This window comes from Bos taurus, chromosome 17 (assembly GCF_002263795.3).
Source record: "Bos taurus isolate L1 Dominette 01449 registration number 42190680 breed Hereford chromosome 17, ARS-UCD2.0, whole genome shotgun sequence".
Lineage (NCBI taxonomy): Eukaryota > Metazoa > Chordata > Mammalia > Artiodactyla > Bovidae > Bos > Bos taurus.
The window spans coordinates 68,774,243-68,801,368 of NC_037344.1; the positions used below are offsets into that span (position 1 = coordinate 68,774,243).

Consider the following 27,126-nt stretch of genomic DNA (forward strand, 5'->3'; position numbering starts at 1 on the left):
TCTGCTCAGAAGCCTGACCCAGGTGTCATCACCATTATATCAACATCATCAGCCAACCACAAGCGTTTGTGAAGTGGCCACAAATCAATTATGCAGTACTTGCTTGGGTCCCAGGAGATTTAGAGAAAACGAGAGAGAGAGAGAGAGAGAGCGAGCGAGCGAGCGAGAGAGAGAGAGGAGAGAGAGAGAGAGAGAATGTGTATGTGTGTGTGTTAGCTGTTGCCTTCAAGGAGTTTATGATCTGCAGAACTATAGGAAAAGCAGGAATCTTGGGGAAAGACAGATAACCCAATTTTTCCATGTATGTAAGTGCAAGAAGAGATAAGAAAGCCTTCTTCAGCGATCAATGCAAAGAAATAGAGGAAAACAACAGAATGGGAAAGACTAGAGATCTCTTCAAGAAGATTAGAGATACCAAAGGAACATTTCATGCAAAGATGGGCTCGATAAAGGACAGAAATGCTATGGACCTAACAGAAGCAGAAGATATTAAGAAGAGGTGGCAAGAATACACAGAACTGTACAGAAAAGATCTTCATGACCCAGATAATCACAATGGTGTGACCACTGACCTAGAGCCAGACATCCTGGAATGTGAAGTCAAGTGGGCCTTAGAAAGCTTCACTAGAACAAAGCTAGTGGAGCTGATGGAATTCCAGTTGAGCTATTCCAAATCCTGAAAGATGATGCTGTGAAAGTGCTGCACTCAATATGCCAGCAAATTTGGAAGACTCAGCAGTGGCCACAGGACTGGAAAAGGTCAGTTTTCATTCCAATCCCAAAGAAAGGCAATGCCAAAGAATGCTCAACCTACTGCACAATTGCATTCATCTCACACGCTAGTAAAGTAATGCTCAAAATTCTCCAAGCCAGGCTTCAGCAATACGTGAACTGTGAACTTCCTGATGTTCCAGCTGGTTTTAGAAAAGGCAGAGGAACCAGAGATCAAATTGCCAACATCCGCTGGATCATGGAAAAAGCAAGAGAGTTCCAGAAAAACATCTATTTCTGCTTTATTGACTATGCCAAAGCCTTTGACTGTGTGGATCACAATAAACTGTGGAAAATTGTGAAAGAGATGGGAATACCAGACCAGCTGACCTGCCTCTTGAGAAACCTATATGTAGGTCAGGAAGCAACAGTTAGAACTGGACATGGGCCAGTCAGAATGGCTGCGATCCAAAAGTCTACAAGCAATAAATGCTGGAGAGGGTGTGGAGAAAAGGGAACCCTCTTACACTGTTGGTGGGAATGCAAACTAGTACAGCCATTATGGAGAACAGTGTGGAGATTCCTTAAAAAACTGGATATAGAACTTCCTTATGATCCAGCAATCCCACTGCTGGGCATACACACCAAGGAAACCAGAATTGAAAGAGCACGTGTACCCCAGTGTTCATCGCAGCACTGTTTATAATAGCCAGGACATGGAAGCAACCTAGATGTCCATCAGCAGATGAATGGATAAGAAAGCTGTGGTACATATACACAATGGAGTATTACTCAGCCATTAAAAAGAATACATTTGAATCAGTTCTAATGAGGTGGATGAAACTGGAGCCTATTATACAGAGTGAAGTAAGCCAGAAGGACAAACACCAATACAGTATACTAACGCATATATATGGAATTTAGAAAGATGGTAACAATAACCCTGTATACAAGACAGCAAAAGAGACACTGATGTATAGAACAGTCTTTTGGCCTCTTTGGGAGAGGGAGAGGGTGGGATGATTTGGGAGAATGGCATTGAAATACGTATAATATCATATATGGAATGAGTCGCCAGTCCAGGTTCGATGCAGGATACTGGATGCTTGGGGCTGGTGCACTGGGATGACCCAGAGGGATGGTATGGGGAGGTAGGAGGGAGGAGGGTTCAGGATGGGGAACACATGTATACCTGTGGAGGATTCATTTCAATAATTGGCAAAACCAATACAATATTGTAAAGTTTAAAAATAAAATTAAAAAAATAATAATAAAAGAAAAAAAAAAAAGAACTGGACATGGAACAACAGACTGGTTCCAAATAGGAAAAGGAGTATGTCAAGGCTGTATATTATCACCCTGCTTATTTAACTTATATGCAGAGTACATCATGAGAAACGCTGGACTGGAAGAAACACAAGCTGGAATCAAGATTGCCGGGAGAAATATCAATAACCTCAGATATGCAGATGACACCACCCTTATGGCAGAAAATGAAGAGGAACTCAAAAGTCTCTTGATGAAAGTGAAAGTGGAGAGTGAAAAAGTTGGCTTAAAGCTCAACTTTCAGAAAACGAAGATCATGGCATCCAGTCCCATCACTTCATGGGAAATAGATGGGGAAACAGTGGAAACAGTGTCAGACTTTATTTTGGGGGCTCCAAAATCACTGCAGATGGTGACTGCAGCCATGAAATTAAAAGACGCTTACTCCTTGGAAGGAAAGTTATGACCAACCTAGATAGCATATTGAAAAGCAGAGACATTACTTTGCCAACAAAGGTCCGTCTAGTCAAGGCTATGGTTTTTCCAGTGGTCATGTATGGATGTGAGAGTTGGACTGTGAAGAAGGCTGAGCGCCAAAGAATTGATGCTTTTGAACTGCGGTGTTGGAGAAGACTCTTGAGAGTCCCTTGGACTGCAAGGAGATCCAACCAGTCCAATCTGAAGGAGATCAGCCATGGGATTTCTTTGGAAGGAATGATGCTAAAGCTGAAACTCCAGTACTTTGGCCACCTCATGCGAAGAGTTGACTCATTGGAAAAGACCCTGATGTGGGAGGGACTGGGGGCAGGAAGAGAAGGGGGCGACAGAGGATGAGATGGCTGGATGGCATCACTGAATCGATGGACATGAGTCTGAGTGAACTCCGGGAGTTGGTGATGGACAGGGAGGCCTGGCGTGCTGTGATTCGTGGGGTCGCAAAGAGTCGGACACGACTGAGCGACTGATCTGATCTGATCTGAAGTGCATATTGGATTTCCCGAGTGGCTTAGTGGTAAAGAATCCACCTGCAATGTAGGAGACACAGGTTCCATCCCTGATCCAGGAAGATACCCTGGAGAAGGAAATGGCAACCCATCCTGGTATTCTTTTTTTTTATTCTACACCACGGACAGAGGAGCATGGCGGGCTACAGTCCACGCAGTCTCAAAAGAGTTGGACACAAGTTCGCAACTAAAGCAACAAAACTGCATATTAACTCACGTATCTGGTGTTATATGCTGGGGAAGGAGACTGATGAGATAAGGAAGGGACCTGAGAAAGGTCTGACTGTGGGAAAATGGAAGCATATAGGTTGTGCTGAGCTGGGAGAACACAGGCTGCCTTGTCACAAGGCGGGGCAGTTGGTTGGAAAAGAGAGGAGGTAATTGGTGGAGGGCCTTGAAACCAATAATTTAGATAGATTGGGCATATTAACAGCAATGATCGGAGGACCGGGAGAGGAAGATTACTTGCTGTGGTTGACTGTGGCAGAAACCGACAGGGCAAGATGACAGCTGAAACGTTTGTTTTGCATAAGGGCGGTTTCAGGTTTGTGTAATTTTGCACAGATCAAGATAAGGGATTCGGGGGTCATGATTGGTACAGAGCAGAGATACAATTCTTTTTTGGCTAAAATCCTGTTTCCCCTTTTCCCTCAGAAATAATGGCTGAGTAGGAGTGGTGTGTCCTAGCCAACTCATTGGAAAAGACCCTGCTGCTTGGAAAGATGAAAGGCAAAAGGAGAAGGGGACAGCAGAGGATGAGATGGTTAGATAGCATCACTAACTCAAAGGACATGAAGTTCAGCAAACTCTGGGAGGTAGTGGAGGACAAAGGAATTTGGCGTGCTATAGTCCCTGGGGTTGGAAAGAGTCAGACGTGACTCAGTGACTGAACAACAAGTGGAAAATATCAGAGTTGAGGATGCATTTAATTAACCTAGCCCAGGGAATCGTAGCTTAGCCTGGCCTAGCTTTGTTGTTGTTTATCACTAAGTCATGTCTGACTCTTTCGTGACACCATGTACTATATAGCCTGCCAGGCTCCTCTGTCCATGGGATTTTCCAGCCAAGAATACTGGAGTGGGTTGCCATTTCTTCCTCCAGGGGATCTTCCTGACCCTGGGACTGAACCCAGGTCTCTTGAGTCTCCTGCATTGGCAGGTGGATTCTTTACCACTGAGCCACTAGGAAAGCCCAGCTTAGATCTGCTCAAAACACATTAGTCTACAGTTGAGCAAAATCATCTCTTTAAAAATACAGTGTTTTTTAAGACATCTCAGAAAAAAGGGGGAGTGATGTGTCCTCACCATGATAGGGAACACAGACATGAGATACCAGCCTGGTGGGTTTTTTTTTTTTTTTTTTTCGTTCTGCCAGACCATATGGCATGTGGGGTCTTGGTTCCCTGACCAGGGATTAAACCTATGCCCCCTGCATTGGGAGCATGGAGTCTTAAGCACTGGACCATCAGGGAAGTCTGCAAACCAGGATAGATTTTACTGGAACTCATTATTCACTACTGCGCAGCAATATCATCTTTATAGCTCTCCCCATGTACATCTGCTAAACGGAGGTGTTGGGCTTTTTAAATTTTAATATTTATTTATTTGGCGATGCTGGGTCCTAGTTGCTCCATGCGAACTCTTGGTTGCAGCGTGTGGGATCTAGTTCCATGACCAGGGATCGAACCCATGCCTTCTGCATTGGGAGCTCAGAGTCTTAACCACTAGACCAGCAGGGAAGTCCCTGGCATCTGTTTTTTTTTTTTTTTCAAAACAGACAAATAAAAGTCGTACTTAGGTTTGGATCTGGTACGGCAGTGTCTTAGATTGTCAACTGTTCTCTGCCTCGGTTCTTATGGGGCAGCTGTCATTTAGGGCAGAGATCATTTAGGGATGAGCATTGAGAGAGGTCACAGCCCTTCTGGCTCTGTGTTCCCGAAACCATGGCAAACATGTGGCACGTGTCCTGAGCCCTGGGAGGTGCCGTTCCTTCTGTTGCTCTGTCTGTAAAGGATCCAACCTTTTGACAGTTTTTACAGCAAATGCTGGGGCAGCTCGTGAGCTAATTAGGAGAAACCCTGATAAGTGAATGCCAGGTCCCTTGGTTCTCTGTCGTCTTCTGTGGAGTAGACAGTCAGTCGAATAGCCTCCCTTGGGTGGCTGATCACTCTGTCCCCTGACATCTATGAAACGGGGTGTCACCTCTCTGCCAGCTTCTCCAGGCTTGAGTCTTTTCTGTAAAGCTGAAGTGTCTTCTAATTCTCAGACATCTCACCCATGGCAGTCAAACTCAGTTCTGTTTCTTCGGGAAAGTCTGCCCTTTTCTGTCTGTGGCCTCTTCCTGTGTCGTGTCTGGCTTTCCACGCACCCTGCGTGGTTGTCTGCAGCAGGCACAAGGGATTAAAGAGAGCAGTGGGAGAAAGACGACTCCATGTCTGCCAAAGCCCAGAAACCAAGTCGTCGTTTTGGGACTGTCAGTCTAAACCTGGCCCGTTGTAAGAAGAGGTCGTGGATTTGTGTTAACGTTTCCCCAGTTAATAGACCCCGATCAGCCCCATAGGTTATTGGTGCCAGTTGCTTCCAACAGCAGGAAACGTGCTGCATTCCCGCTACGTCCTCCGCCATGGAGCCGTAAGTGCTTAGCGCTATTTCCTTAAACCATTCGAGGTTGATAAATGACAAGCACTTCACTCTGGGTAGAGCTCATAAATTCAGCCCCTACCAAAAATAACAAGCTGACAGCACTTAGTCCTGTTTATAAAGTTCATACATATCCATCTCTGATGGAGGTGCAGGGTGGATCTGGGAAATAGCACTGCAGCCCGTTAAAGTAATGTGAGCGCACGGCCAGGACGCAGCACGACGCACCGGGCACCCTGGCTCCCTGCCAGCTACCCTGCTCACCACGGGCATCTGAAGGATGAGGCTGGAGCCCACACGCCATGGAGTCCAGAGCCCTGCTCCTTCCCACAAACGGCCTTTCTCACTCCCTCCACCACCCCTCTTCTTTCTGCAAGTGAGCCCCTGCCTCCTCTTCCCTAGGCTGAGGGGAGGCAGTGGGACACGTCCCTTCAGGAGGAAGAGATGGATTCAAGCAAATCCATCCATCAGCCCAAGGAGCTGTTCTCTTTCTGGCAATCTGGGAAAAATGGCAAACCCTCCCAAAAGAAGGGCCCATAAGTGCAAAGCCTGAAAGACTTATGTTCTAGCAGGTGTCAGAAGAGGAAATGTTTTAATTTAAAAAAAAAAAAAAAAGGGACTTCCCTGATGGCCCAGTGGCTAAGACTTGGCATTCCCAAGGCAGGGGGCCTGGGTTTGATCCCTGGTCGGAGAACTAGACCCTACATGCCACAACTAAGAGTTTGCATGCTGCAGCCAAATAAATATTAAAATAAATGAATAAATAAGAGACTCATCCAACTGGTCATGGCTCCTTAGAGACCTGGCAGGTCTTGCTGGGGGGAGGCTGGGAAACAGTGACTGAACGACCCAGGCCCCGGTGGGCCGAGGAGGGCGTGAGCCGTCACAGGCGGAGCTGCAGCCGCATGCTCAGTACCGCACTGAACATTCAGTACTGCAGACAGGACAGCCACGTTGCCTCTCAGACACCAGAAGAGCGCAGAGAACATTCCTTCCCTTTGCAACAGCTTGGACCCGAGCCGCAGACGTGCTGTTCCCTCCGGCTGGCACGACCCCCTCCCCCCCCATTCCTGTATCAGAGGACCAACTACCGCCTGGCTTTGGAGACCCAGCTCAGACCCAGCATCTTCCCCGGAAGGCCCCTCTCTCCCCACCAGACCCCCAGGCCTGAGCTATGTCCCCTCGAGTCCTCGGTTCTGTGAGCATTTGCCAGGTTGCACTTTCCTCCTCCATTCACCTGTCTTCCCCGTCAGCCATGAGCAGGGACAGCGTCTTGTCCCGGATCCCTCATTTATCCCTGGGGCCGAGCGCAGTGACGAGGACGTAGTGGGTGCTCAATAAATGTTTGTCAAGTGAGTGATGGCGTGGTTAGCGCGATGAAAATTGATGGTGCCCTTCCTGATCTGCCATCCATCACCCGTGGAGTGGAACACGACTGGGAGGCTTTAAACGATGCCACTTGCGAATGTAAGGAGAAGAGGCGGGGTTAGAATGAGTAATCACCCCCTTTTATTGAGTATTTACTGCAGCGCCTTCTCAGGCTTTTAAAATGTATCAGTGCACTTAATCCTGAGATCAATCTGCTAAGACAGGTTCTGTTCATTATCCCCATTGCAGAGCACAGGGAAGTTCAATAACTTGCCGAAGGTTACACGGTGGCAGCGAAGAGATTCATACCGAGGTTAGATAACCATGGTTTCTCTCTGCCTTGGAGGCTGGTTCCTGGAAAGAATTAAGCTCGAATCTCCAGAGGCATCCATCTTGTGTAATGGTTTAATTTCTATCCTGTGCATGAAGAATGGGTACAAGTCATGTTCCATTGCAGGGAGAAACCAGAAAACAGCCTCTCGGATAACTTTCTGTGGTTCACGAGACAGGCAGGGTTAGGTGACAAAGAATTGGTTTGTTTATTTATTAAAGTGTTCATCAAATTTGTGACAATATTACTTATATTACAATATCATGTTCCAATGTTTCGGCCTCGAGCCGTGTGGGATCTTACCTCCCCAACCAGGGATCAAACCCACACCCTCTGCACTGGAAGGGGAAGTCTTAACCACTGGCCCACCAGGGAAGTCCCTGAAGAATTGGTTTTAGACGGTAGTTGAAAGTTTGGCATCGCAAGTGTTCCCCAGCCACACTGAACTACAATACTGTCGTTTCCTGCAAGGACCGTCTAAGCTGTTTGGCCTCTAGACCTTCCCAAGTGCTCTTCCCTCTGCCTGTCACACACTTCGCTGCTCACTCCTCCTTCCCCAAGTCTGGTCCTCACTTGGCTTCCCTTTTCCACCTGCTCAGATGCAGTTTCTCAGCCCTCCCAGGTAGAGGGTCCCTTCCTGCCCCCGATGTCCCTGTCATGGGCCCTCACAGTGCGGTAGTGCTGACAGCTACACCGGGAGCTGACCTGTGTGCAGGGTGAGAGGAATGATCACCTGTTCCTGACAGGTTCCCGCTCCGGGCCCGTTCTCTGAGAGCAGAGACTGTCTTCTGTTCCTCATTAACCTCCTGTACCTCATCTGGTGCTTGGACACAACTTGTGTTCTCTAAATGTTTGTTGAAGGAGTGGATGAACAGTTCATTTTTGCTTTACACTTTTGAGCCTCAAGGGTTTTTTTGGCCACACCATAGGGCGTGTGGGATCTTAGTTTCCCAACCAGGGATCAAACCCACGTCCACTGCCTTAGAAACATGGAGTCTTAACCACCAGAGAAGTCCAGAGTCAAGGGCTTTTCCTTTTTTTTGGAGCCAAGGGTTTTTTAAGTGGTCAAGTGTGTCCTGTCGCACAGCCACGTCTTGTGTGTACACACTCGGCGGGCGCCATGGGGAGTGGAGAGATGACCGGTGTCGCTCCTGTTCTGAGGCGCCCACCGGCTCTGTGGGCCAGCAACGGAACTAGAGGCAGGTGTGGTCACGTGCTGGCGAGTCCAGGGACGCCCCATCACAACCCAAGACCTCCCTTCTGCAGGGTGTCCTGAGAACCGCTGGGAGCAACTGTGAGCAATGATTCTCGTCTGTGAAGAAGTAGAAACCCACATTAGGAGGACTCAGCAGGCTGCCCGCCAACTTTGGGGGAAGGCATGTTGAAAAGTGCAACCTCATGTAGGTAACAGCACGCTGGAGGTTAGGTGTAACCCAAGAGAGACTCTTAATGACTTAAGAATAGAACACTTTATTTTATAAATAGAGCGGAGACAAAATCGGATGTATTTAGGACACCTCCACCTGGTTTCCTTGGGCATCTTAGTTGAGCTTTACTTTGTCTAGAACTTAATTACTCATCTGTTTCGCTCAAAATTGGCTGCTCCTGCTTCTCCCATCTTCCAGCCCTCCTTTCCTGGGACCACCTGATGCTCAAACCCAGAAATTCAGGTGTTTCTCTCAACGCTTCTCCAGTTCTCAGCCTTCCTCTCCTTCCCACTTGCCTTTCTCTAGGTGGGAGTTGTCCTCCCTTCTGGCTTTCTTGATTCCAGTCTCCTTTGGGTTTCCCTGGTGGCTCAGACAGTAAAGACTCTGCCTGCAAATGCAGGAAACCCAGGCTCGATCCCTGGGTCGGGAAGATCCCCCGGAGAGGGAATGGCCATCCACTCCAATATTCTTGCCTAGAGAATGCCATGGACAGAGGAGCCTGCTGGGCTATAGTCTATGGGGTCTGAAAAGAATCAGACACGACTGAGAGACTCACACTTGCTCCAACCCATTCTCCACCATATTGTCAGTGTGCACTCTAGAATGCAAGTCCGATCCCATTATCCGTCTGCCTGAGGGTCTTTGGGTGGTCCCCTCCACACCCCCCCAAGTTCAGGCTGTCTTGTTTCACCTCTGCCAGATGACCTGCATTTCTTTGTAGAGATCAGGACATTTGTTTGTTTTGAGATGTATCGCCTTTCCTCCTTTAACTAATTCTCCTGGGTTCTTTAACGCTTTTCCCCACGTGGGTCCCTGCTTGAGTCTCTGGCGGGGAACATGCCTCCAGCATTTTGAGTGTCTAATGTTGCTGGACACATAGAATGCTCTGCGGTGTCTGCTGAAAGATCAGCTCAGAGGACGGGGCGGGGGGTTCGCTGCTGGCTTAGTTAGGTTAGGATTCTGGGCTTTCACTGCCATGGCCTAGGTTCGATCCTAGGTCCAAGAGCTGAGAAACCATGAGCCGCGTGGTGCCGCCAAAAAAAAAAAAAGATTAGATAAGAGGAAGCAGAGACTTTAATTTACCTTGAGCTATAAAGGAATAATATCTGGCCCTTCCAAGAACAGGTTTTATTTAAGGTGGGAGAAGAGTGTTAAGACCCCAGTCATTTACTGGAAAAGATGGCTGGGGAGTGCTGGTAAGAGAGCAAGCCAAAAGGAAACCCCACAGAGCAGAAAAAGAGGTGATCTGGGGACGGTTTGCCTACCTTAGACCATTAAGAAAACAGCCCATGTCTGCTGTAGCAGGCTGCCAAGGAAGGTCTCCTTATTTATACAAGAAGGGGACAGGTCTGCAGTAGGTAATTAATGACTCAGACTCGTTTCCAATTTGACATCCTACATTTAGTTCTTAGAGTCAAAGTTGAAAATTCAAGACAGGCATTCTGAGTCAGTGTGAGAGCCACCCCTCCCCCCCCCCCAACACCTCTCATTGCAAGCCCCATGGGAACAAAGACATTGTCTCTGCCTTCAGCAGAGATAGTTTTGCATTTTGGAAACAAAGAGGTAGAAGGAATACCTTGATAGGAGATTGTGTTTGAGGATTTAAGCTCCCAAGTCAGGAGATCCAGTCAGCATCCTCTCGGGGGTTAGGACGCAGCGCACACCCCACAGCAGACAGCCCGTGCCTGCCAGAACCCTCCCTGCCACGGCTGTGAGCTATGGCGGACGGGGCGCCTTCACCTTGATCTTCTGGGCCGCCGGGTGTTCCACTGCTCCAAGTTAATGTCTGCTCTTAAGCGTTACGTTATCTGGTAGCAAGGTAGTCATTTATAATTTATATACTATGTGCCGGCTTAAAATAGAGACAAGAGGATCATCGGCGTTCTGAAGCTCCTAGTTTTCCAAAATAACATTTCTTCGGTGAAGTCTGCCAGTGGGAATTAGAAAAACCTGCCGTGAATTAAAAAGCCCTTTGTCCTGAAGTCAGGCTGGGACACAGATGTGCCAACAAGCATTACTAGTAAAGACCTCCACCTCTGGGGTGGCGCTGGGGCCCCACTGAGTTCCCAGAGTGGGCACAGGGGCAGAGCTAGAGGGACATTTGGAGAAACGGCCCCCGTGAGGGACAGACGCCAACCCGCACCTCCACCCCTTGTCTGCTGAGTATTTATCTGGCTGCATCAGGGCGTAGTTGCGGAAAGCGGGATCTTTGGTTATGGCGACAGGGCTCAGTTGCTCAGTGGCACGTGGGATCTTAGTTCCCGGACCAGGGTTCGAACCCACTTCCCCTGCATTTGAAGGTGGATTCTTAACCACTGGACCACCAGGAAAGGCCCTGTGCTGCCTTTGGTGTCCTTCCGTGTAGGCTGCTCCTTTGCTCTATTGATGTTGACAGTACAGACCAGGATGTACCGTTGAGTTCCTTGTAGGGAACACACTGTCCACTCACATACATTAAAAATAGAAAAATCCTGCTTGAAAAGCCCTCTGTTAGAGTCAGGTCTTAGCAGAAACGAATTGAATCTTAGAGGTCTTGCTTGTTTTTTTCTTTTTTTCCTTCTTTTATAAGAAGTCTCTGAACCTGAAATTTTCCCCAGTGCTTTTTCATCATACATCTGGAATATGCCAGGACCTTGGGTGGAGATTTCTTTCATGAGGGCAGGAGAAGAACAGACGCCCCTCTGAAGTCCGGTGTCCTTGCTCTTCTGATGTTTGGTGACCTCGTAGTATTTGAATCCACCATCTGTGACCATTGATCTCCATGATATGGCTTACACTCATCCATGTACCCGGGTGTCCGTTTGAATGTCCACCTGATACTTGGGGGCCGCTGGGGTCTGGGCGAGGGGCTGCTAAGGAGTAATGTGGGAACATCCTGGGTGATATAACTGGAGAGCCACAAGGTGGCAACATTTACTAAGCTGCTGGGCATTTTCTTCCCCTATTATGATATTGAACCTACTTTTCCAGCCATAAGATTGAAGAGCAGAGAAAAAGGGTTTAGCAGCCATTGCTTCAGGTCCTTCTAAGGGAACACTGGAATTAGCACACAGCAGTGTATTCCTGTCTGTTTGTTCCCTGGGTTTCCTGTGAAATTGCTGTGTGAGTATAGGTGGGACCCTTTCCCCTACAGCCTCCGTTACACATCGTTACGGGGGGAGACTGTGATTTTGCTGGCTGGTCTCTGATGGTGCCTTTTCCTCCTGATTTGTGACTTTGATTATAACTTCCTCCCCTATATTGCTTTTAAAAATATCTAGTAAAACTTGTCTTTACATTTTAAAAAGCTAGCCTTGTATCGAAGGGCAGAGTCGTGATTAAAAAGAAGATTGACAGTAAAATATCGAGGAAATGGATGTCCCTGGGAGCTCACCCCGGGTTAACTGGAGAAGCTCGACTCTCCTAAATGAGGATGGTGTTTACCAGCTTTCCAAAATTAGCAGCTTTGGGGATATTAAGATCTGAAAGGAACTGTCCAAGGGAGGTATTGTGTATGCTTTGCAGCGATTAAGCCATTAAGCTCTAATTGGTATTTTCCCACTCATGGTTTTGTGCAGGAAGCTTCACAATTATTTAGGAATTCTGTGCTCACCAGCCATCTCAGCGTCGTCCCCACCTTTCGGAACCCGAGAGCGGGGGGCACAGAGGAAAGGGTTTTTCCTTTCCTCAGCCAGCTCCCCTGTGGGTTCTTCCCTTGCAGATGAAGTGGAAGGGGAAGGACCTGTTTGACTTGGTGTGCCGGACCCTGGGGCTTCGCGAAACCTGGTTCTTCGGCCTGCAGTACACAATCAAGGACACCGTGGCCTGGCTCAAGATGGACAAGAAGGTGGGCCTGGACCCCGAGGACACTAGTGGGGCTGGCGTGGGCTCCGAATTTCCCCTGAGTGTGTGTCTAGCCTGTTGCTCATCATGGAACATTACAGGTGCACAGTAGAGAGGGGCGGGTCGCAGAGGAAGTCACGTGGGACGTGGGTCTGGGGAGGCCCCTCCTCTGCTCTCCAGGCCCGAAAATCCCCCAGGACTGACCTGCCACCACTCCTGGCTTCTTCGTTTGTCATTGGATGTCACCTGATTGCTCCAGGCTTTATGCTGTTCAGTAGACTGAGCCTGGAGCCAGGCTTTGTGAATAAAAATTACTATTGTATTATCTCTCTCTCCCTCCCCCCCCACCCAATTTATGTCTTTGAAAGATTTTCTCAGGGCTCGTGTTCTTTAGGGAATTTTTTTCAAGTCTTTTTGAGAAACATCATGGCCCAACTCAATTTACTCATTACCATGATCTAAGGAATAAGGAGTGCCCTGGTCCCCACAGTGAAGGAAGAATGTCTCTTTTGTTCTCGTGCTTCCTGGGGCCTCTGAGGCCTGGTGGACGAGTCTGGGCTCCCAGCAGTTCTAATGTGGCTCAGAAATGGATATTGCCTCGGGGAACTACCCTCTGCGTGGGTTCTTATATGCGCACAGAGACACTGTCACCTACTTACCTGCCTACCTAACCGCCAAGATGCTGAGAGCAGGGCCATACGTATTTGTCAGTAACTCCTAAAAGACCCCCAAATCTCAGAGTGAGTCAGTGTCGAATTCTTAGCCCAGATTACTCCCTGCAGTTGCTTACCCCATCTTATTATCTGCTGCTTGGCATGATAAACAGTGCAGGCCTTCTGTCTTTCACCAGTTTGACGCTGAACCCAAGTGTTCAAATTGTGTTTACGCACGTAAATCCGAATCTTCTCATTGGGATGGCTGCCAGTTATAAATTTCACGTGGAAATTCCCAACGATCATGAACGTCCCCGATCAGGTTTATTTTTAATTTCTCAGGCACCGAGGCCAGGAATTTGGGCAGGAGCCTGGAGGGTTACCCACCAAAGGCAGCAGAACCACTGGTATCATTTTATGGCTCTCGGCAAAGTAAATTTGCAGTCGTACCTGAGTGTCGGCCAAATGGATATTAGACTGGGGGGCCTCAGGAGCCATGGAGCCTGCTGCTCAAAAGAAATAAATTATGACACATGTTAATGGAGCCTTGTAGCCTGTCACATGGCATGTTTATGTCCTGAGATGAAATTCATTCTGGAGAGCAGATGGCTCAAGCTTTCCAGTGGGTGGATGGAATTGTTAGAAGATTAAAGGCCGCGTGGTTTACTGGCTGTGCTCAAGTAGTTCATGGGGGCCTCTCTAGAGGTTCCTTGAAACACAGGGTTGCCCCGATGGACAGGTTTCACCTCTTGTTGCTCAGTTAATGATGAGATGATTCGACAGAGGTCTAGTTTATCATCTCTAAGCTCCATTCCACTGTGGACTTAAATGCTGGAGGTAGGCAGCCAGACCAAACAGTAAAGGAAGATTCCACGACTTGAGAAAATTAAAAAACCTTCAGCCTACCGTTAAGGATAGTGCCTAAGACCCTCAGGTTATAAATTTCTAGTTGTTAGCTGTCTCTGCAGCCTTGAAAACATTGGTGCCTTAATATTCTTAGCTCCACTCACCACTTGGGGGTATTGATTCATTTGGTTCAGAGACGCCATGTGAGTGAACATCACCTCCTGTTATAGGTGGCTCTGTGAATGCTTCAAACTGTAGAATCACAACCCTTGGGGAATGTGAAGAATTTAGAAGGGAGAACAATGTTTATACACTCCCTGCAGAAGGTTCTTTGATGGTGGCCCCGGGAGGGACAGGGGCCAACCTAGCTTGTTTTCCTTTCGCTCTGCGATCCCACAGGTGCTGGATCATGATGTCTCAAAGGAAGAGCCGGTCACCTTTCACTTTCTGGCCAAATTTTACCCTGAGAATGCCGAGGAAGAGCTGGTTCAGGAGATCACACAACACTTATTCTTCCTGCAGGTACCCCTTTCCATGCTACCCACCGATCCTAAAAGTACCCACTCCACCCACCCCCCAGAGGCGTGGCCACAGAGGCAGTCTGGACTGACCCCTCTGTGTTGACCACACATGCCTCCACGTCCTGAAAACTCTTTCTCCCTCTGGAAAGCCAGTCCCTCTGGTTCTGTAATGAAAAAACAAGCTTCAGGACAGAACTCTGCTTGAGCGATGAGAATTGATATCAGATGAAATTGCGGAAGTGTGATGGCGAAAGAACCCATGCCGGCAGCAGCTCCCTCACTAGATCCATCTCTTTGGAGAGGGATCCCGTTTTCTTCCCCACTAACTTAAAAGTACTAGGTAGTTGCCCTGGAAGTCTGAACAGAGAGTCTTGCAAAAAGGAGTTCTACCAAAAGTTCAAAATTCACTCTCATGAAGGTGGGACTTCAGCATTCCACCGACACTTGAGATTCATCAGGCTTCAAGCCACTGTTTGTCCAGGGTTGTCTTATTTTCCATTTATTTTCCACTCCAAGATTGTGAGCCTCTTTAAGGCAAGGCTCACTGAGTGCACGGTGGCCATCCCGTAAGTTGCTGTTCCACTGAAATGAAGAAATCAGGAGATCCATAATTGGAGGTTCAGAGACCGCTGGAGCTGGCCCCCTGGAGGGGCAGCCAGGGGACAGGAGCGAGGGTGAGAACGCTTAGTTTTGTTTGTGTTCCTGCTGCTTGGGCAGAGTGCTTCCCCATTTCCAGGGTTAGTTTTTGTTTGTTTTTTGCTGTATCTTGAGGTCTTTAGCATCTTAGTTCCCCAACCAGGGGTCGAACCCATACCCCCTGCAGTGGAAGCTCAGAGTCTTAACTGCTAGACCACCAGGGAAGTCCCTCGTGGTTGGTGCCGGGCGCTGGGAGATCAGCGACAGAAAAAACCCTGCAGGGGCATTAGCTATATGAGTCCCTGGGGGCTCGGACGGTGAAGCATCTGCCTGCAGTGCGGGAGACCAGGTTCAGTCGCTGGGTCCGGGAGATCTGGAGAGGGAAATGGCAGCCCACTGCAGTGTTGCCTGGAAAATCCCGTGGACAGAGGAGGCTGGTAGGCTGCAGTCCATGGGGTCGTAAAGAGTCGGACACGGCTGAGCGACTTCACTCTAACTTTTCCCAGAAGCAGGCATATAGGCTATCACCCAGTCCTCCTACGGGGCTTTCCGGGTGGCTCAGTGGTAAAGAATCCACCTGCCGGTGGAGGAGATGCTTGTTTGATTCCTGGGTGGGCAAGATCCCCTGGAGAAGGAAATGGCCACCCACTCCAGTATTCTTGCCTGGGAAATCCCAGGGACAGAGGAGCCTGGCGGGCTACAGTCCATGGGGTCACAAAGAGTCAGACATGGTTTAGCAACTGAACAACAAAACAACAAAGTTTACCCCCCCAAAAAAGTGTGTGTGTATATACACATGTATATACATTCCCTCTACAACATTCTCATGCCAGACGGAAGCCCTTTCAGCTTTTCTGTGCTGCTGCTGCTGCTAAGTCGCTTCAGTCGTGTTTGACTCTGTGCAACCCCATAGACGGCAGCCCACCAGGCTCCCCCATCCCTGGGATTCTCCAGGCAAGAACACGAGTGGGTTGCCATTTCCTTCTCCAATGCATGAAAGTGAAAAGTGAAAGTGAAGTCGCTCAGTCATGTCTGACCCTCCATGACCCCATGAACTGCAGCCTACCAGGCTCCTCCGTCCATGGGATTTTCCAGGCAAGAGTACTGGAGTGGGGTGCCATTGCCTTCTCCAGCTTTTCTATAGTGTGGCTTAAAAACCCGAGGGTTAGAGAGTTGCCCTGCTTTAAATGAAGCCACACAATGACCTTCTGGGCCCCAGAACGTCCCGGCCTTATAGAGATGGCTTTCTTGGAAGCAGTGCCTACTCTCCATTTGACTTTGGCTCAATTTCCCCTTCCACTGAAATGCTGGAGCGCTCTCATGGCTGAGCAAGGCAAAATTTACTACTTTTATGAATCTGGTGACTGTTGACGTCTGTGAAGGAGAATTGGCTTTCCTGTTGTGTTTATTTCAGCCTGCTCCCACTTGAGGAGGCCCTCCTGCCTCTCTGTCTGGAACATCCCCCCATCCCACCAGGCTAAGAAATTAGATGCCATGAGATATGTTAATTCAACATTATGGCTTAAGAATTATATTTCCTGGACCTCACGTGGACTTAAAGGTTTAATCGATCAAGCTTTTATTGCTTCCTTTTTTCCTTAGAGCAGGCATATTGAAAACGATGGTTTTCTCCCTGCAGTCATAACTCAGTGGCCTCGCTGACTTTGGGCTCGTGTTAAGACTTCAAAAAACAGACTCCATTGGTCTGGTTGTGAGTGTGCTCAGCAGGGGCCAAGGCTGCAGTCTTGGCCTGTTCCTGACACCCCTTCAAGTTCACAGCTCTCCTCTGTCACAGCCCAGTCAGTCCCTTTCTTAACCACCACAAAGATTGTTTTCTTCTTCAGCATTTGATCATGAACAGAAGAGATAAGATATGGATTTTTTTTTTTTTAATGCCTAGCCATCTTACCAGTAACTTCTCAGGGCTGAACTCCCAACTTGTCAGCAGCATTAAAAAAAATTAAAAAATCATACCCTTTGTCAGAAAATCATTAGCAGGCAGGTGTGGCAGGGCTCGTTAGAACACTCTGTGGCACCAGCTGCGAGCCGCCCTCACGGCTCCCCTCCGCTCGCACATTGTCGCACCTCCCCTTTCACCCCCTGTAGGTGAAGAAGCAGATCTTGGATGAAAAGATCTACTGCCCTCCGGAGGCGTCTGTGCTCCTGGCTTCTTACGCCGTCCAGGCCAAGGTAGGCTCAGAGAAGACACAGGCATTCTTTCTGAGTGTTAATGCATGTCACGGGATCATGCCAGACATCCACTTCTCTGGACTCTGTGGGCTTCAGAGAGACTTGCCCCGGAAAGCGGGATGCTCTGGGACGTGTGGGCTTGGGGACCACTCTCTCTGTCCCGCTTCGGTACCATCTTAGTGTGTGTGTGTGTGTGTGTGCGCGCGCGCCTACCAATGATAAGTGTACGGCTTGATGGATTTTCTATGTAATCCTGTTTGCACATGTGGTTTATTATATTCACCGCGCCAACCTCTCTTTTCATTAACTGGGAAAAATGAGTTTATCATCTCCAGTTTTGGCCAGACGTGGCCTTGAGGTCAGAAAGGCTCAGGTCCTCACTGCAAACTCATCTTCTGAGGACCAGCAACCCCGTGTGACGAGACCACACCCTAGAGAATGTTCGTTTCATGCCCCCGACGGGCGTGCTGGCTCTGCTTATGGTGGCACTGCCAGCCCTCGGGCCCACTGAGCCCAGCGGAGCTGTCTGGTGACCTGAGAGTCTTTCAGAGAAATGGCTGCAGTTTGGGAATGGTGGGGCAGGGAGCAGTGTTCCTACCCGCTCTGTTTTTATAAGATGAACCGTAGGGTCTACCCAGGATGCTTCATGCCCCTCAGGTTTCCTGCTTTAGTCACATGCCACTTGCCCTTTTGTTTTTTCGCTTTTTAACTTACCTTGGAGTATAGCTAATTAACAACATTGTGATAGTTTCAGGTGGATACCTGAAACGCAAAGGGACTCAGGCATGCATACACATGTGTCCATTCTCCCCCAAACTCCCCTCCATCGAGGCTGCCTGTTGACACTGAGTAGAGTTCCTTGCTGTGCACACCAGGACCTTCTTGGTTATCCATTTAAAATGCAGCGGATCGTGGATGCACGTCCATCCCAAACGCCCTGTCCCTTCCCCATCGTTTCCCCCTACCTGCCTTTTGCCCTTGGTCCCTTCGCTGCCCCCTTTCACTGCAGCGTGGGAAGATGACCTCAGAACGGGGTCACTCTCGTTAGCTTTGTAATTTTGCACAATCTTTTCGCTTATCATTTTTCTTTTTTAATTAGAGGTCTCCATAAAGCCATTTCCCTGAAACGTTCCAGAAATTAATAAGACCCTCAACTTCTTAGCCCACTTTTTAAGGGGAGCTTAAGATAATTTCAGATCAAAGCCAGGAAGGAAAAAAACTGGCTCACCATTTGGAGGAGAAAAGGGTCTGTACATGTTCGTCACACCAACAGAAGCATCCGGGTCGCTGGATGACTCGTCTAGTATTTGCTGAGTATTTGCCGGCCGGAGAGGAGGCTGTTGACTCTGTCATGGATATAGACACGAAGCGAGCATCTCTGCCCTCAGCGGTTTGTTCAAGGTCGTTCGGGCAACCTTGGGTAAAGCTCAGGGCAGAACCCACAGCCTTGGGATTATATCTTGTGCCTTGCCTATCCCGCTGCCCTGACAAATGAGTAATTGAGAAAACAGAATGGGCCTGGATTCAACTAAAACATATGCTTCCTTTTCTGCTTTGATTAAGAATATTAATAACAGGGGAAAAAACGTGTCCTTTCAATCAGTAGCGCCCTGACAGTGATGAAGCAGTTGCTGTCACTTTCATTAAATCTGAGCACTTCCTGGCCCGGAACCGAGCTCCTCTCCCGCCTGCTTTCTCCCCAGCCAAGAGGATGCCCAGGCTCCCAAGGATACCACCTCCCTCTGAAGGACTTCAGTTCACAAAGGCCACACTGTCTTTGTACAAATTGGGGGAGCCCCCAGATTCAAAGGCCACTTGTGGAAAAAAAATAACTTTTCAGGGAGCCAGCAGATGTTTGCTTAAACAGGTTTCACTCTAGGAAAGCCCTCCTGATTTGGATCCTCCTAATTTAGAGATGAAAGTGATGCACAGACAGCATGTGTGGTTCATATGGAGAAGCGTGTTCTAGCTGTTTTTCCCGGTGTAAATTGTCACAATCGTCCAAACAAAGGTGGTCTATGGCTTGGAGTCTGCGTCTGGGAAGCTAAGGATTATTGGACCATACTTCCAGTTTCTAGGACAGCTGTTGATATGAATAGGGTGCCTCTGGTTGTAACGCTGATCTGGTCTTATACGTCACAGTGTTATAACATGAATATTTCTTGAGGTTCCTCAGAGGAGTCTTTTCCGGAAGCTAAGGATCAAGAAAGGTTAATAATTTGTCTCACAATACTTGATGTTAATTCTGTTTTAATTGGAATTTATAGCCCACTATTTTTTTGAGTTTTTTTTTTTTAATGTGTGTACCATTTTTAAAGTCTTTATTGAATTTGTTACAGTACTGCTTCTGTTGTTTATGTTCTGTTTTTTATTTTTTTATTTTTTTTGCCCAAGAGGCATGTGGTATCTTAGCTCGCTGACCAGGGATCAAACCCATGCCCCCTGCATTGGAAGGCAGTCTTACCACTGGTCCACCAGGGAAGTCCCTCTATAGCTCACTGCCTGATGGACGGGATTTGAAGGAAAAGGGAGCTAGAGAATGGAGCCAGGATGAGAACCCTAGAGTCTGATTGTCTCACTTAGCTTTTGCTCATACCATGAGAGGGGTCTCTGGGTACCACACTGGTACCACCCCTTTCACTAAATCCCAGGTTCATTTATATGGTCACACCCCTGCAAACTTTTCAATAAATTGTACCTGTTTCTTCCATTATATTCCATTTCTTCTCTTCCACAACCTTTCTGAGACAGACAGGAACTGTAGAAGTGTGGTGGGGAAAGTGAATTTGAGTGCGTTAACACTTGGGACGTAATTACGCAGCAGTGTGTTCATTACAGTGTTTCAGCTGTTCAGCTGATATCGACACAGTTCATTCTAAAGCATAAACAACTACCCTTAAAGCATAAGTACAAATATTAATCACATGGTTCAGTTAACAAGAACCGTATTTCATAGTTGAAGTTTAGGTTATATTTCAATTAAAAATATGGGCTGTTTTTTTTTTTCTTTTGGCCTAGTCATGTGACATACCAAACCATCTTGCAATGTTTTAAGCCACCTGTTGGATTTCATATTGACAGTTTGAAATGTGTTCTTATTAAAAATGACTTGGAGAGGGAATGGTATATAATTCCCCAGTCTTGCAGGGCTGGCCAGCAGATTCCTAGTGCTCGGAGAGAGGAAGGGCTGGTGGGGGGGAGAGGAGGCTTGTTGTTTCTTAGTGCGCTCCGATGCCAGTCGGGCAGAGCACCAAAAGCAACTCAGAAGTTGGGTGTCTGTAAAGTGTAGGGAGAGCGAGTGTAAGAGTTGAGGCTGGAGAGGTCTGCTGGGAGCAGATCATAGAGTCTTAACTTCATCCTGTGGGTGATGCAGAGCCAGGGAAGGGTTTATATTTTAGACAGATCCTTTGGTGGCTGTGTGAAGGACAGAATGGAGGAATACCAGTCTGGAAGCAAGGAGACCCGGTAGAAGGCTGCGGTGGTCATCCAGACAAGACTGTGGGATTCACGCCTTGGGCAGTGGTCAGCTGGATGGGAGGAGACTGACTTTAAAATATCCAGGTAAAAAGGACTTCCTTGGTGGCCCAGTGGCGGAGAGTCCATCTGCCAGTACAGGGAACACGGGTTCAATCTGTGGTCCAGCAGGATTCCACATACCAAGGAGCAGTTGGGCGGGTGTGCCACAGTTACTGAGCCTGAGCTCTCGAGCCCTTCAGGCCACAACTAGTGAAGCCCTTATGCCTAGAACCTGTGCTTCTCAACAAGAGAAGCCACCGCAACGAGAAGCCCGTGTGTCACAACTGGAGAGTAGCCCCCATTTGCTGCAACTAGGCTTCCCTGGTGGCTCAGAGGTTAAAGTGTCTGCCTGCAATGTGGGAGACCTGGGTTCAATCCCTGGGTTGGGAAGATCCCCTGGAGAAGGAAATGGCAACCCACTCCAGTATTCTTGCCTGGAGAATCCCATGGACGGAGGAGCCTGGTGGGCTACAGTTCACAGCGTCGCAAAGAGTTGGACACGACTGAGCATGACACATGAGAAAGCCTGTGGGCAGCAATGAAGACCCAGCACAGCCAAAATAATAGTAAAATTTTAAAAAAATAAAAAATATCCAGGAAAGAAATATAATATCTAGGAAAAAAAATATTCAGAAGGCAAAACTTGATGTAAGTGGTGCTGTCCTCTGCATATCTCCCTTTTGGAGGGACTTATCATTTTACAAATGGGTATTTTCTCTCTCTCAGTGTTGATTTTGAGATATGTCATGTTGGACGTGTAGATGTAGTTGGTTGATTCTAACTGCTGTATGGTAGCCATTGATGAGTAAGCCTAATTTATTTTTCCATCCTCCTGAGGATGAGGTAGGTTTAGTTTCTGCTGTTTCCCTATTATAAGTAGTGTTTTACTGAAAACTCTTTACATGCTTCCTTGTGTACATGTGCTAAAGCTTTTTCCCCTTAAGGTACATCTCTAGAAGTAGAATTGCAGACACATCCTTGAATATAAAGAACTCATAAGTTTCTAAGAAAAAAGATAGCAGGAGAATGGGAGCAGAGGGTATGAATAACAGGCAGTTTATAGAACATGAGAAGAATCTGTAAATACAAAAAGACGCTCAGTCTCACCAGTAACCAAGAAAAATAAGAATTAAATGTGGCGCTGGTGGTAAAGAACCCGTCTGGGAATGCAGAAGACCTAAAAACCCAGGGTTTGATCTCTGGGTCAGGAAGATTCCCTGAAGGAGAGCATGGCAACCCACTTCAATATTTTTGCCTGGAGAATCCCATGGACAGAGGAGCCTGGCAGGCCATGGTCCATAGGGTCGCAAAGAGTCAGACATGACCAAAGTGACTTAGCAGGCACACACACATGGAAATATTTCAAACCCATGAAGTTGCCAAAGAATTGATGCTTTTGAACTGTGATGTTGGAGATGACTCTTGTGAGTCCCTTGGACTGCAAGGATATCAAATCAGTCAATCCTAAAGGAAATCAGTCCTGAATATTCATTGGAAGGACTGATGCTGAAGCTCCAATACTTTGGCCACCTGATGCGAAGAACTGACTCATTGAAAAAGACCGTGATGCTGGGAAAGATTGAAAGCAGGAGAAGGAGACAACAGAGGATGAGATGGTTGGATGGCATCACTGAATTGATGGAGATGAGTTTGAGCAAGGTCCAGGAGTTGGTGATGGACAGGGAAGCCTGACATGCTGCAGTCCATGGGGTTGCAAAGAGTCGGACACGACTGAGCGACTGGACTGAGCTGAAACAACAAGGTTGTACCATATAGCACAGGGATTTGTTGTTGTTTGGTTTCTAAGTCATCAACTCGATGGACATGACTTTGAGCAAACTCCAGGAGATAGTGAAGGACAGGGAAGCCTGGTGTGCTGCAGTCTATGGGGTGGTGAAGAGTCAGACACGACTGAGCAACTGAACAGCAGGTGATTTACAGGAGCTCCATATATTATGAATATTAATCTTTTGTCTTTTTTTACATGTCAGTCTTGTCAGTCCTTTTCTTTTTATGTTTTAAGTGACTTTTGATTTCAAATGATTTCATCAACCTTAATATACACATGTTCTTCAATATTTTATCCTGATGTTTTTATGGATTTTTGTTTATAAGTTTAAGTCTTTAATCCACCCGGAACTTAGTGACTGGTGTGTTGTAGGGATCTGACTACTTATTCTATATATGTATCGATTAGACCTTTGTGTTTTGTGAAATCCTGTTCAGAGCTCTTGGTCTCATTTTTCACATATAGAAGCAGAGGAAAGTATGGGTTTCTGTTCAACAAGTGACTCTGAGAGTCCTATAAAAGTAGACCGCTTTCTTTTTTTCTCATTTCTTTTATTGTGAATAAACGTGTCGCAATTTACCCCAGTGAACAGCGGATACCTTCAGACTCTCTTTAAACCCATACATTAGGGATGGAAACATGTTATTTATAGCAACAGAGACATTTTCTTTTTAAACTCTGAAGTCGGGGATGGGGGCCAGGAGGCTACCTCAAACCTCTAAACTTCTCACAAGTGGCCAGAAGTGGTCAAGTAAAACTAATGAAAACGGAGAGCTTCTGAGAGAGAAGTTTAAGATGCAAAGATCCACATAGCATTAAACTCTTGACTTCCCTCATCATTCACTGGCAAATTGGTTTCTTAAAGTTTAATTTGGTCTCAACGTGAACCAATCCTTCTCTCCCTGCCCTAAGCATGGACAACATCACCCCGGGCGTCCTGGGTCTTCCCCGCGTGTGCTGTCTACCCTGCGCTTAGGTTTTTACGCCCACCTGACACCACCTCTTGACATGTCTTTAAAATTCACTGAACGGCCAGCCACCCATCATCTCCCCTTGGAGCCTAGAATACCTCTGCTGCTCTGCTTGCTTTTCCTCCCAGGAGGCCGGTGAACTCCCTTCTTGAATTTAAATTCCATTGGTTTATATCAGGGGTGGACCCAGGTTTTGTGGGGCCAGAAGCTTCTATAATTTACGGGGTTCTTTTAATGCAAGAACACAATATTATGAATATAAAATTAGGTCAAGGCCCATGCAGGTGCAGAGGCCTGAAACCCAAGCCTCATTATAGCTTCCCAGCAGATTCACTCCTGCTTGTTTTATCAGGGAGCCTCTGTACATGAAAGACAGGGGAACAGCCGTCTGCATCCATGGGGTGGTGTGACTCTCCTTTATGTTCACCAGCTACCACAACTTGAGGATCTTCTTCTTTTGGTTTGTTTTAAAGACATTTAAGAGCAGACCCATACCTCAAAGTGGCTTTAATGTCCGAAGTGGAATTAGTCCAGGGGAGAAGTTCCTTCAGCAGCGTCCCTGCCACCTCCCTGGTGCTCGGATGTAACGTTTGATCATTTGATCAGTGCCGTAGCTGGGAGCTCAGTATGATAATGTGGTCGCAAGCCTTTGGAACCTGAATTTACAGCTCTCACTTTGCATATCTGTTTGCAGAAGCACTCAGAGAGGCATGCAAGTGCAGCGAGGGCTTTGTTTATCATTCTGTCCCTCCAAAAATTAGAGAAGCCAAGAGTGACCAGCGTCTTTATAAATAACACAGGGCACGACAGTGACACCTGACGCCTTATGAGCCGGGTACCGTGCAGAATGCTTCCCTGGCTCTTCATCCCTGTCACACACACACACACACACACGCACGCACACGCACGCGCACACACGCACACGCACGCACTCACATGCACACACACCCCAGGAGGCAGGCACTATTCCGACCCTTGCTTTCCAGACAGAGAAGCTGAGCTTTAGAGACAGGGTTCCCCACTCAAGGCCTCGGGACAGTCCAGAGCGCCCCTTCAGAACCCTCCAAGACAAACGCTCTCCTTTGACAATTTGGAAGCAGGCTTGGAGAGGTGGCATGAGCTGAGTTTTTATCTTTTGACATCAGATTGTATTGAATGCTGTGTGTTAGTTATAGTTTAAAAAAAAAATGTATGGGTATTCCATTTGATCCCCCGGGGGAGTCCTGTAAGCTATGTACTGGTTTTATCCCCATTTTACAGATGAGAAAACTGGAGCACAAAATGTCCAAGGTCACTGCTAAGAAGGGAAGAAGCTGAGATTGAATTTTTTTAACTGAAAAAACAATATAGTACAATTCTGCTATTTGCACAATAATTATGAGATTCCTAAGAGATATTGATCCTTGGGGCTTCTACAGAAGAGTGATATGGGACGAAGACATGTTTTCCAGTTGATGAGAAACATCTTTTTTCAATCCCATGAGTGTCCATTGAAAAACACACCAGAAATCTAAACTTGAGATTCTTGGAAAGAGAGGGGTGGACCATGGCCTGATCCAATTTGGTGGGATGTAGAACCAAGAGCCAAACTTTTTTTTTTTTGGCCAGTGTTGGTAGTGAAAAGCATAAATGTTTATAGAAGAATATACTAAAACACTGAGCTTTGTTGTTTTGGATCAAGAGGTAAACCACTGAATACTAATTGACAAGAGACAGGGTTTGATGTTCTATATATTTTATGGTTAGTTTCTTTTTTTAAAAAACTCCTTCATTTCTGATTATTTCCTGGTCAGACTAACTTTCTAGGAAAGAAAGAGATAATTGTTTGAAATCAGGAAGTTCCAAGTTATTGTTCCCCTGTGGGTACATGAAAATGCAGGGCCTATTTCTGGCCCTCCTAGTGATTCTCTCGGAGAAGGCAATGGCACCCCACTCCAGTACTCTTGCCTGGAAAATCCCATGGATGGAGGAGCCTGGTAGGCTGCAGTCCATGGGGTCGCTAAGAGACACGACTGAGCGGCTTCACTTTCACTTTTCACTTTCATGCATTGGAGAAGGACATGGCAACCCACTCCAGTGTTCTTGCCTGGAGAATCCCAGGGACGGGGGAGCCTGGTGGGCTGTCGTCTATGGGGTCGCACAGAGTCGGACACGACTGAAGCGACTTAGCAGTAGCAGTACTGATTCTCTCTGCAAATTTAGGAAAATCAGTTAACCTTTTATTTGTTTTTTTGTTTTGTTTTGTTTTTGTCTGTACAGTAAGGATGACAGTGTTGGCATCAGATTTTTCCAAAGCATTTTCAGAGCCTTGAATGAAAGCTGTTAAAAATATTGCCAGCACTGTCCCCAGCTCCCACCTAGCACTTGGCTCCAATTACCAGCCACTTAGAAGTATGTGTAGGTAAGACTCTTATCACCCGATGCTAATCACATCTCACACCCAGTTGTGTTGTCTCTTTTCAAAACCTAATGTTTTGGTAGCAGTGGCTTCCTTCAGGAGTTAGAAAATGTAGCCACATTTCTCTACAAATGTCACATTCTTATTAGCACATCACCCATCCATCCCTTATGGGATTATGCGACTCTGTTCACAGATATAATCAGCTTTGTATCTTCATCCGAGGATAACAAACTAGCAGGGTTGAAATCTTGACGTGTCATCGGAATTGCATTGCTTCCCGGGAGCTGGGGGGACGGAGGCTGAGTCGACCTGTTCAGAAATGCAGTTGTCTCTAGAATCTCAATCTCTCGTTCACCTTCTCTTCTCCTTCCAGTACGGCGACTATGACCCCTCTGTTCACAAGCGGGGATTTCTGGCCCAAGAGGAATTGCTTCCAAAAAGGGTAAGATGTCAAATTTCCCATTTGGGAAGACATAACCGAAGGACCTGCAGGAATACACGATGGCTGTATCGAGAACGTTTTCATAAATGTTTTGTTATCAGTCTTGAGTAAAGATTTGTGGAATTCCTTTGGGGTTGTCAGGACAGGCTTGGCCTGTAGTTGGTCCTTTGTTTAGAGGTGGGTGAGCAACACTGGTTCCCAGGGAGCGGTATGGAGCAACCTGAGTTCAGCCCAGCAAAGTGAGCTGTTTGTAGCTGCAGGGGGCAGGTGGATGGGTGGGTGCTGTAGCTTTTAATCCCTGGTGTCTTTGGTCTGGCTGATTATCCACAGAAGCAGGCCTGCCCTCTCTTTAGCCATTTCTGATTCTCTAGCTCCACTCAGCTGTCGTGTGTGATAAAGGCCTGCTCCCCCCTTTCCCCTGGTTTGACCTGCGCCCCTGATGGCTTCTGTAAGAGTCAAAGGCAGCTCTCAGGCCAGGGAGTCCTGCTAATGAGCAAGGTCCTGCCTCTGGGCTGGACGGCCCAGGAGAGAGGGGCCACTGCCAGCCCAAGGAATGGTGCAGCCTTCTGAGTTGTGACTCAAATTGAACGATG

General features: G+C 47.4%; 1 protein-coding gene across 4 annotated transcripts in view; it reads left to right on the forward strand.

Moving 5' to 3' along the window:
- The window catches only part of NF2 (NF2, moesin-ezrin-radixin like (MERLIN) tumor suppressor), a 74,607-nt gene that overhangs the window by 15,538 nt on the left and 31,943 nt on the right, over positions 1–27,126 (forward strand). For all 4 annotated transcript variants that reach the window (XM_003587173.6, XM_005218126.5, XM_002694607.7 and 1 more), the window contains exons 2-5: positions 12,447–12,572; positions 14,467–14,589; positions 17,331–17,414; positions 26,465–26,533. In XM_003587173.6, coding sequence (XP_003587221.1) covers positions 12,447–12,572; positions 14,467–14,589; positions 17,331–17,414; positions 26,465–26,533 — 402 coding nt within the window. The remainder of the gene's footprint in view (positions 1–12,446; positions 12,573–14,466; positions 14,590–17,330; positions 17,415–26,464; positions 26,534–27,126) is intronic.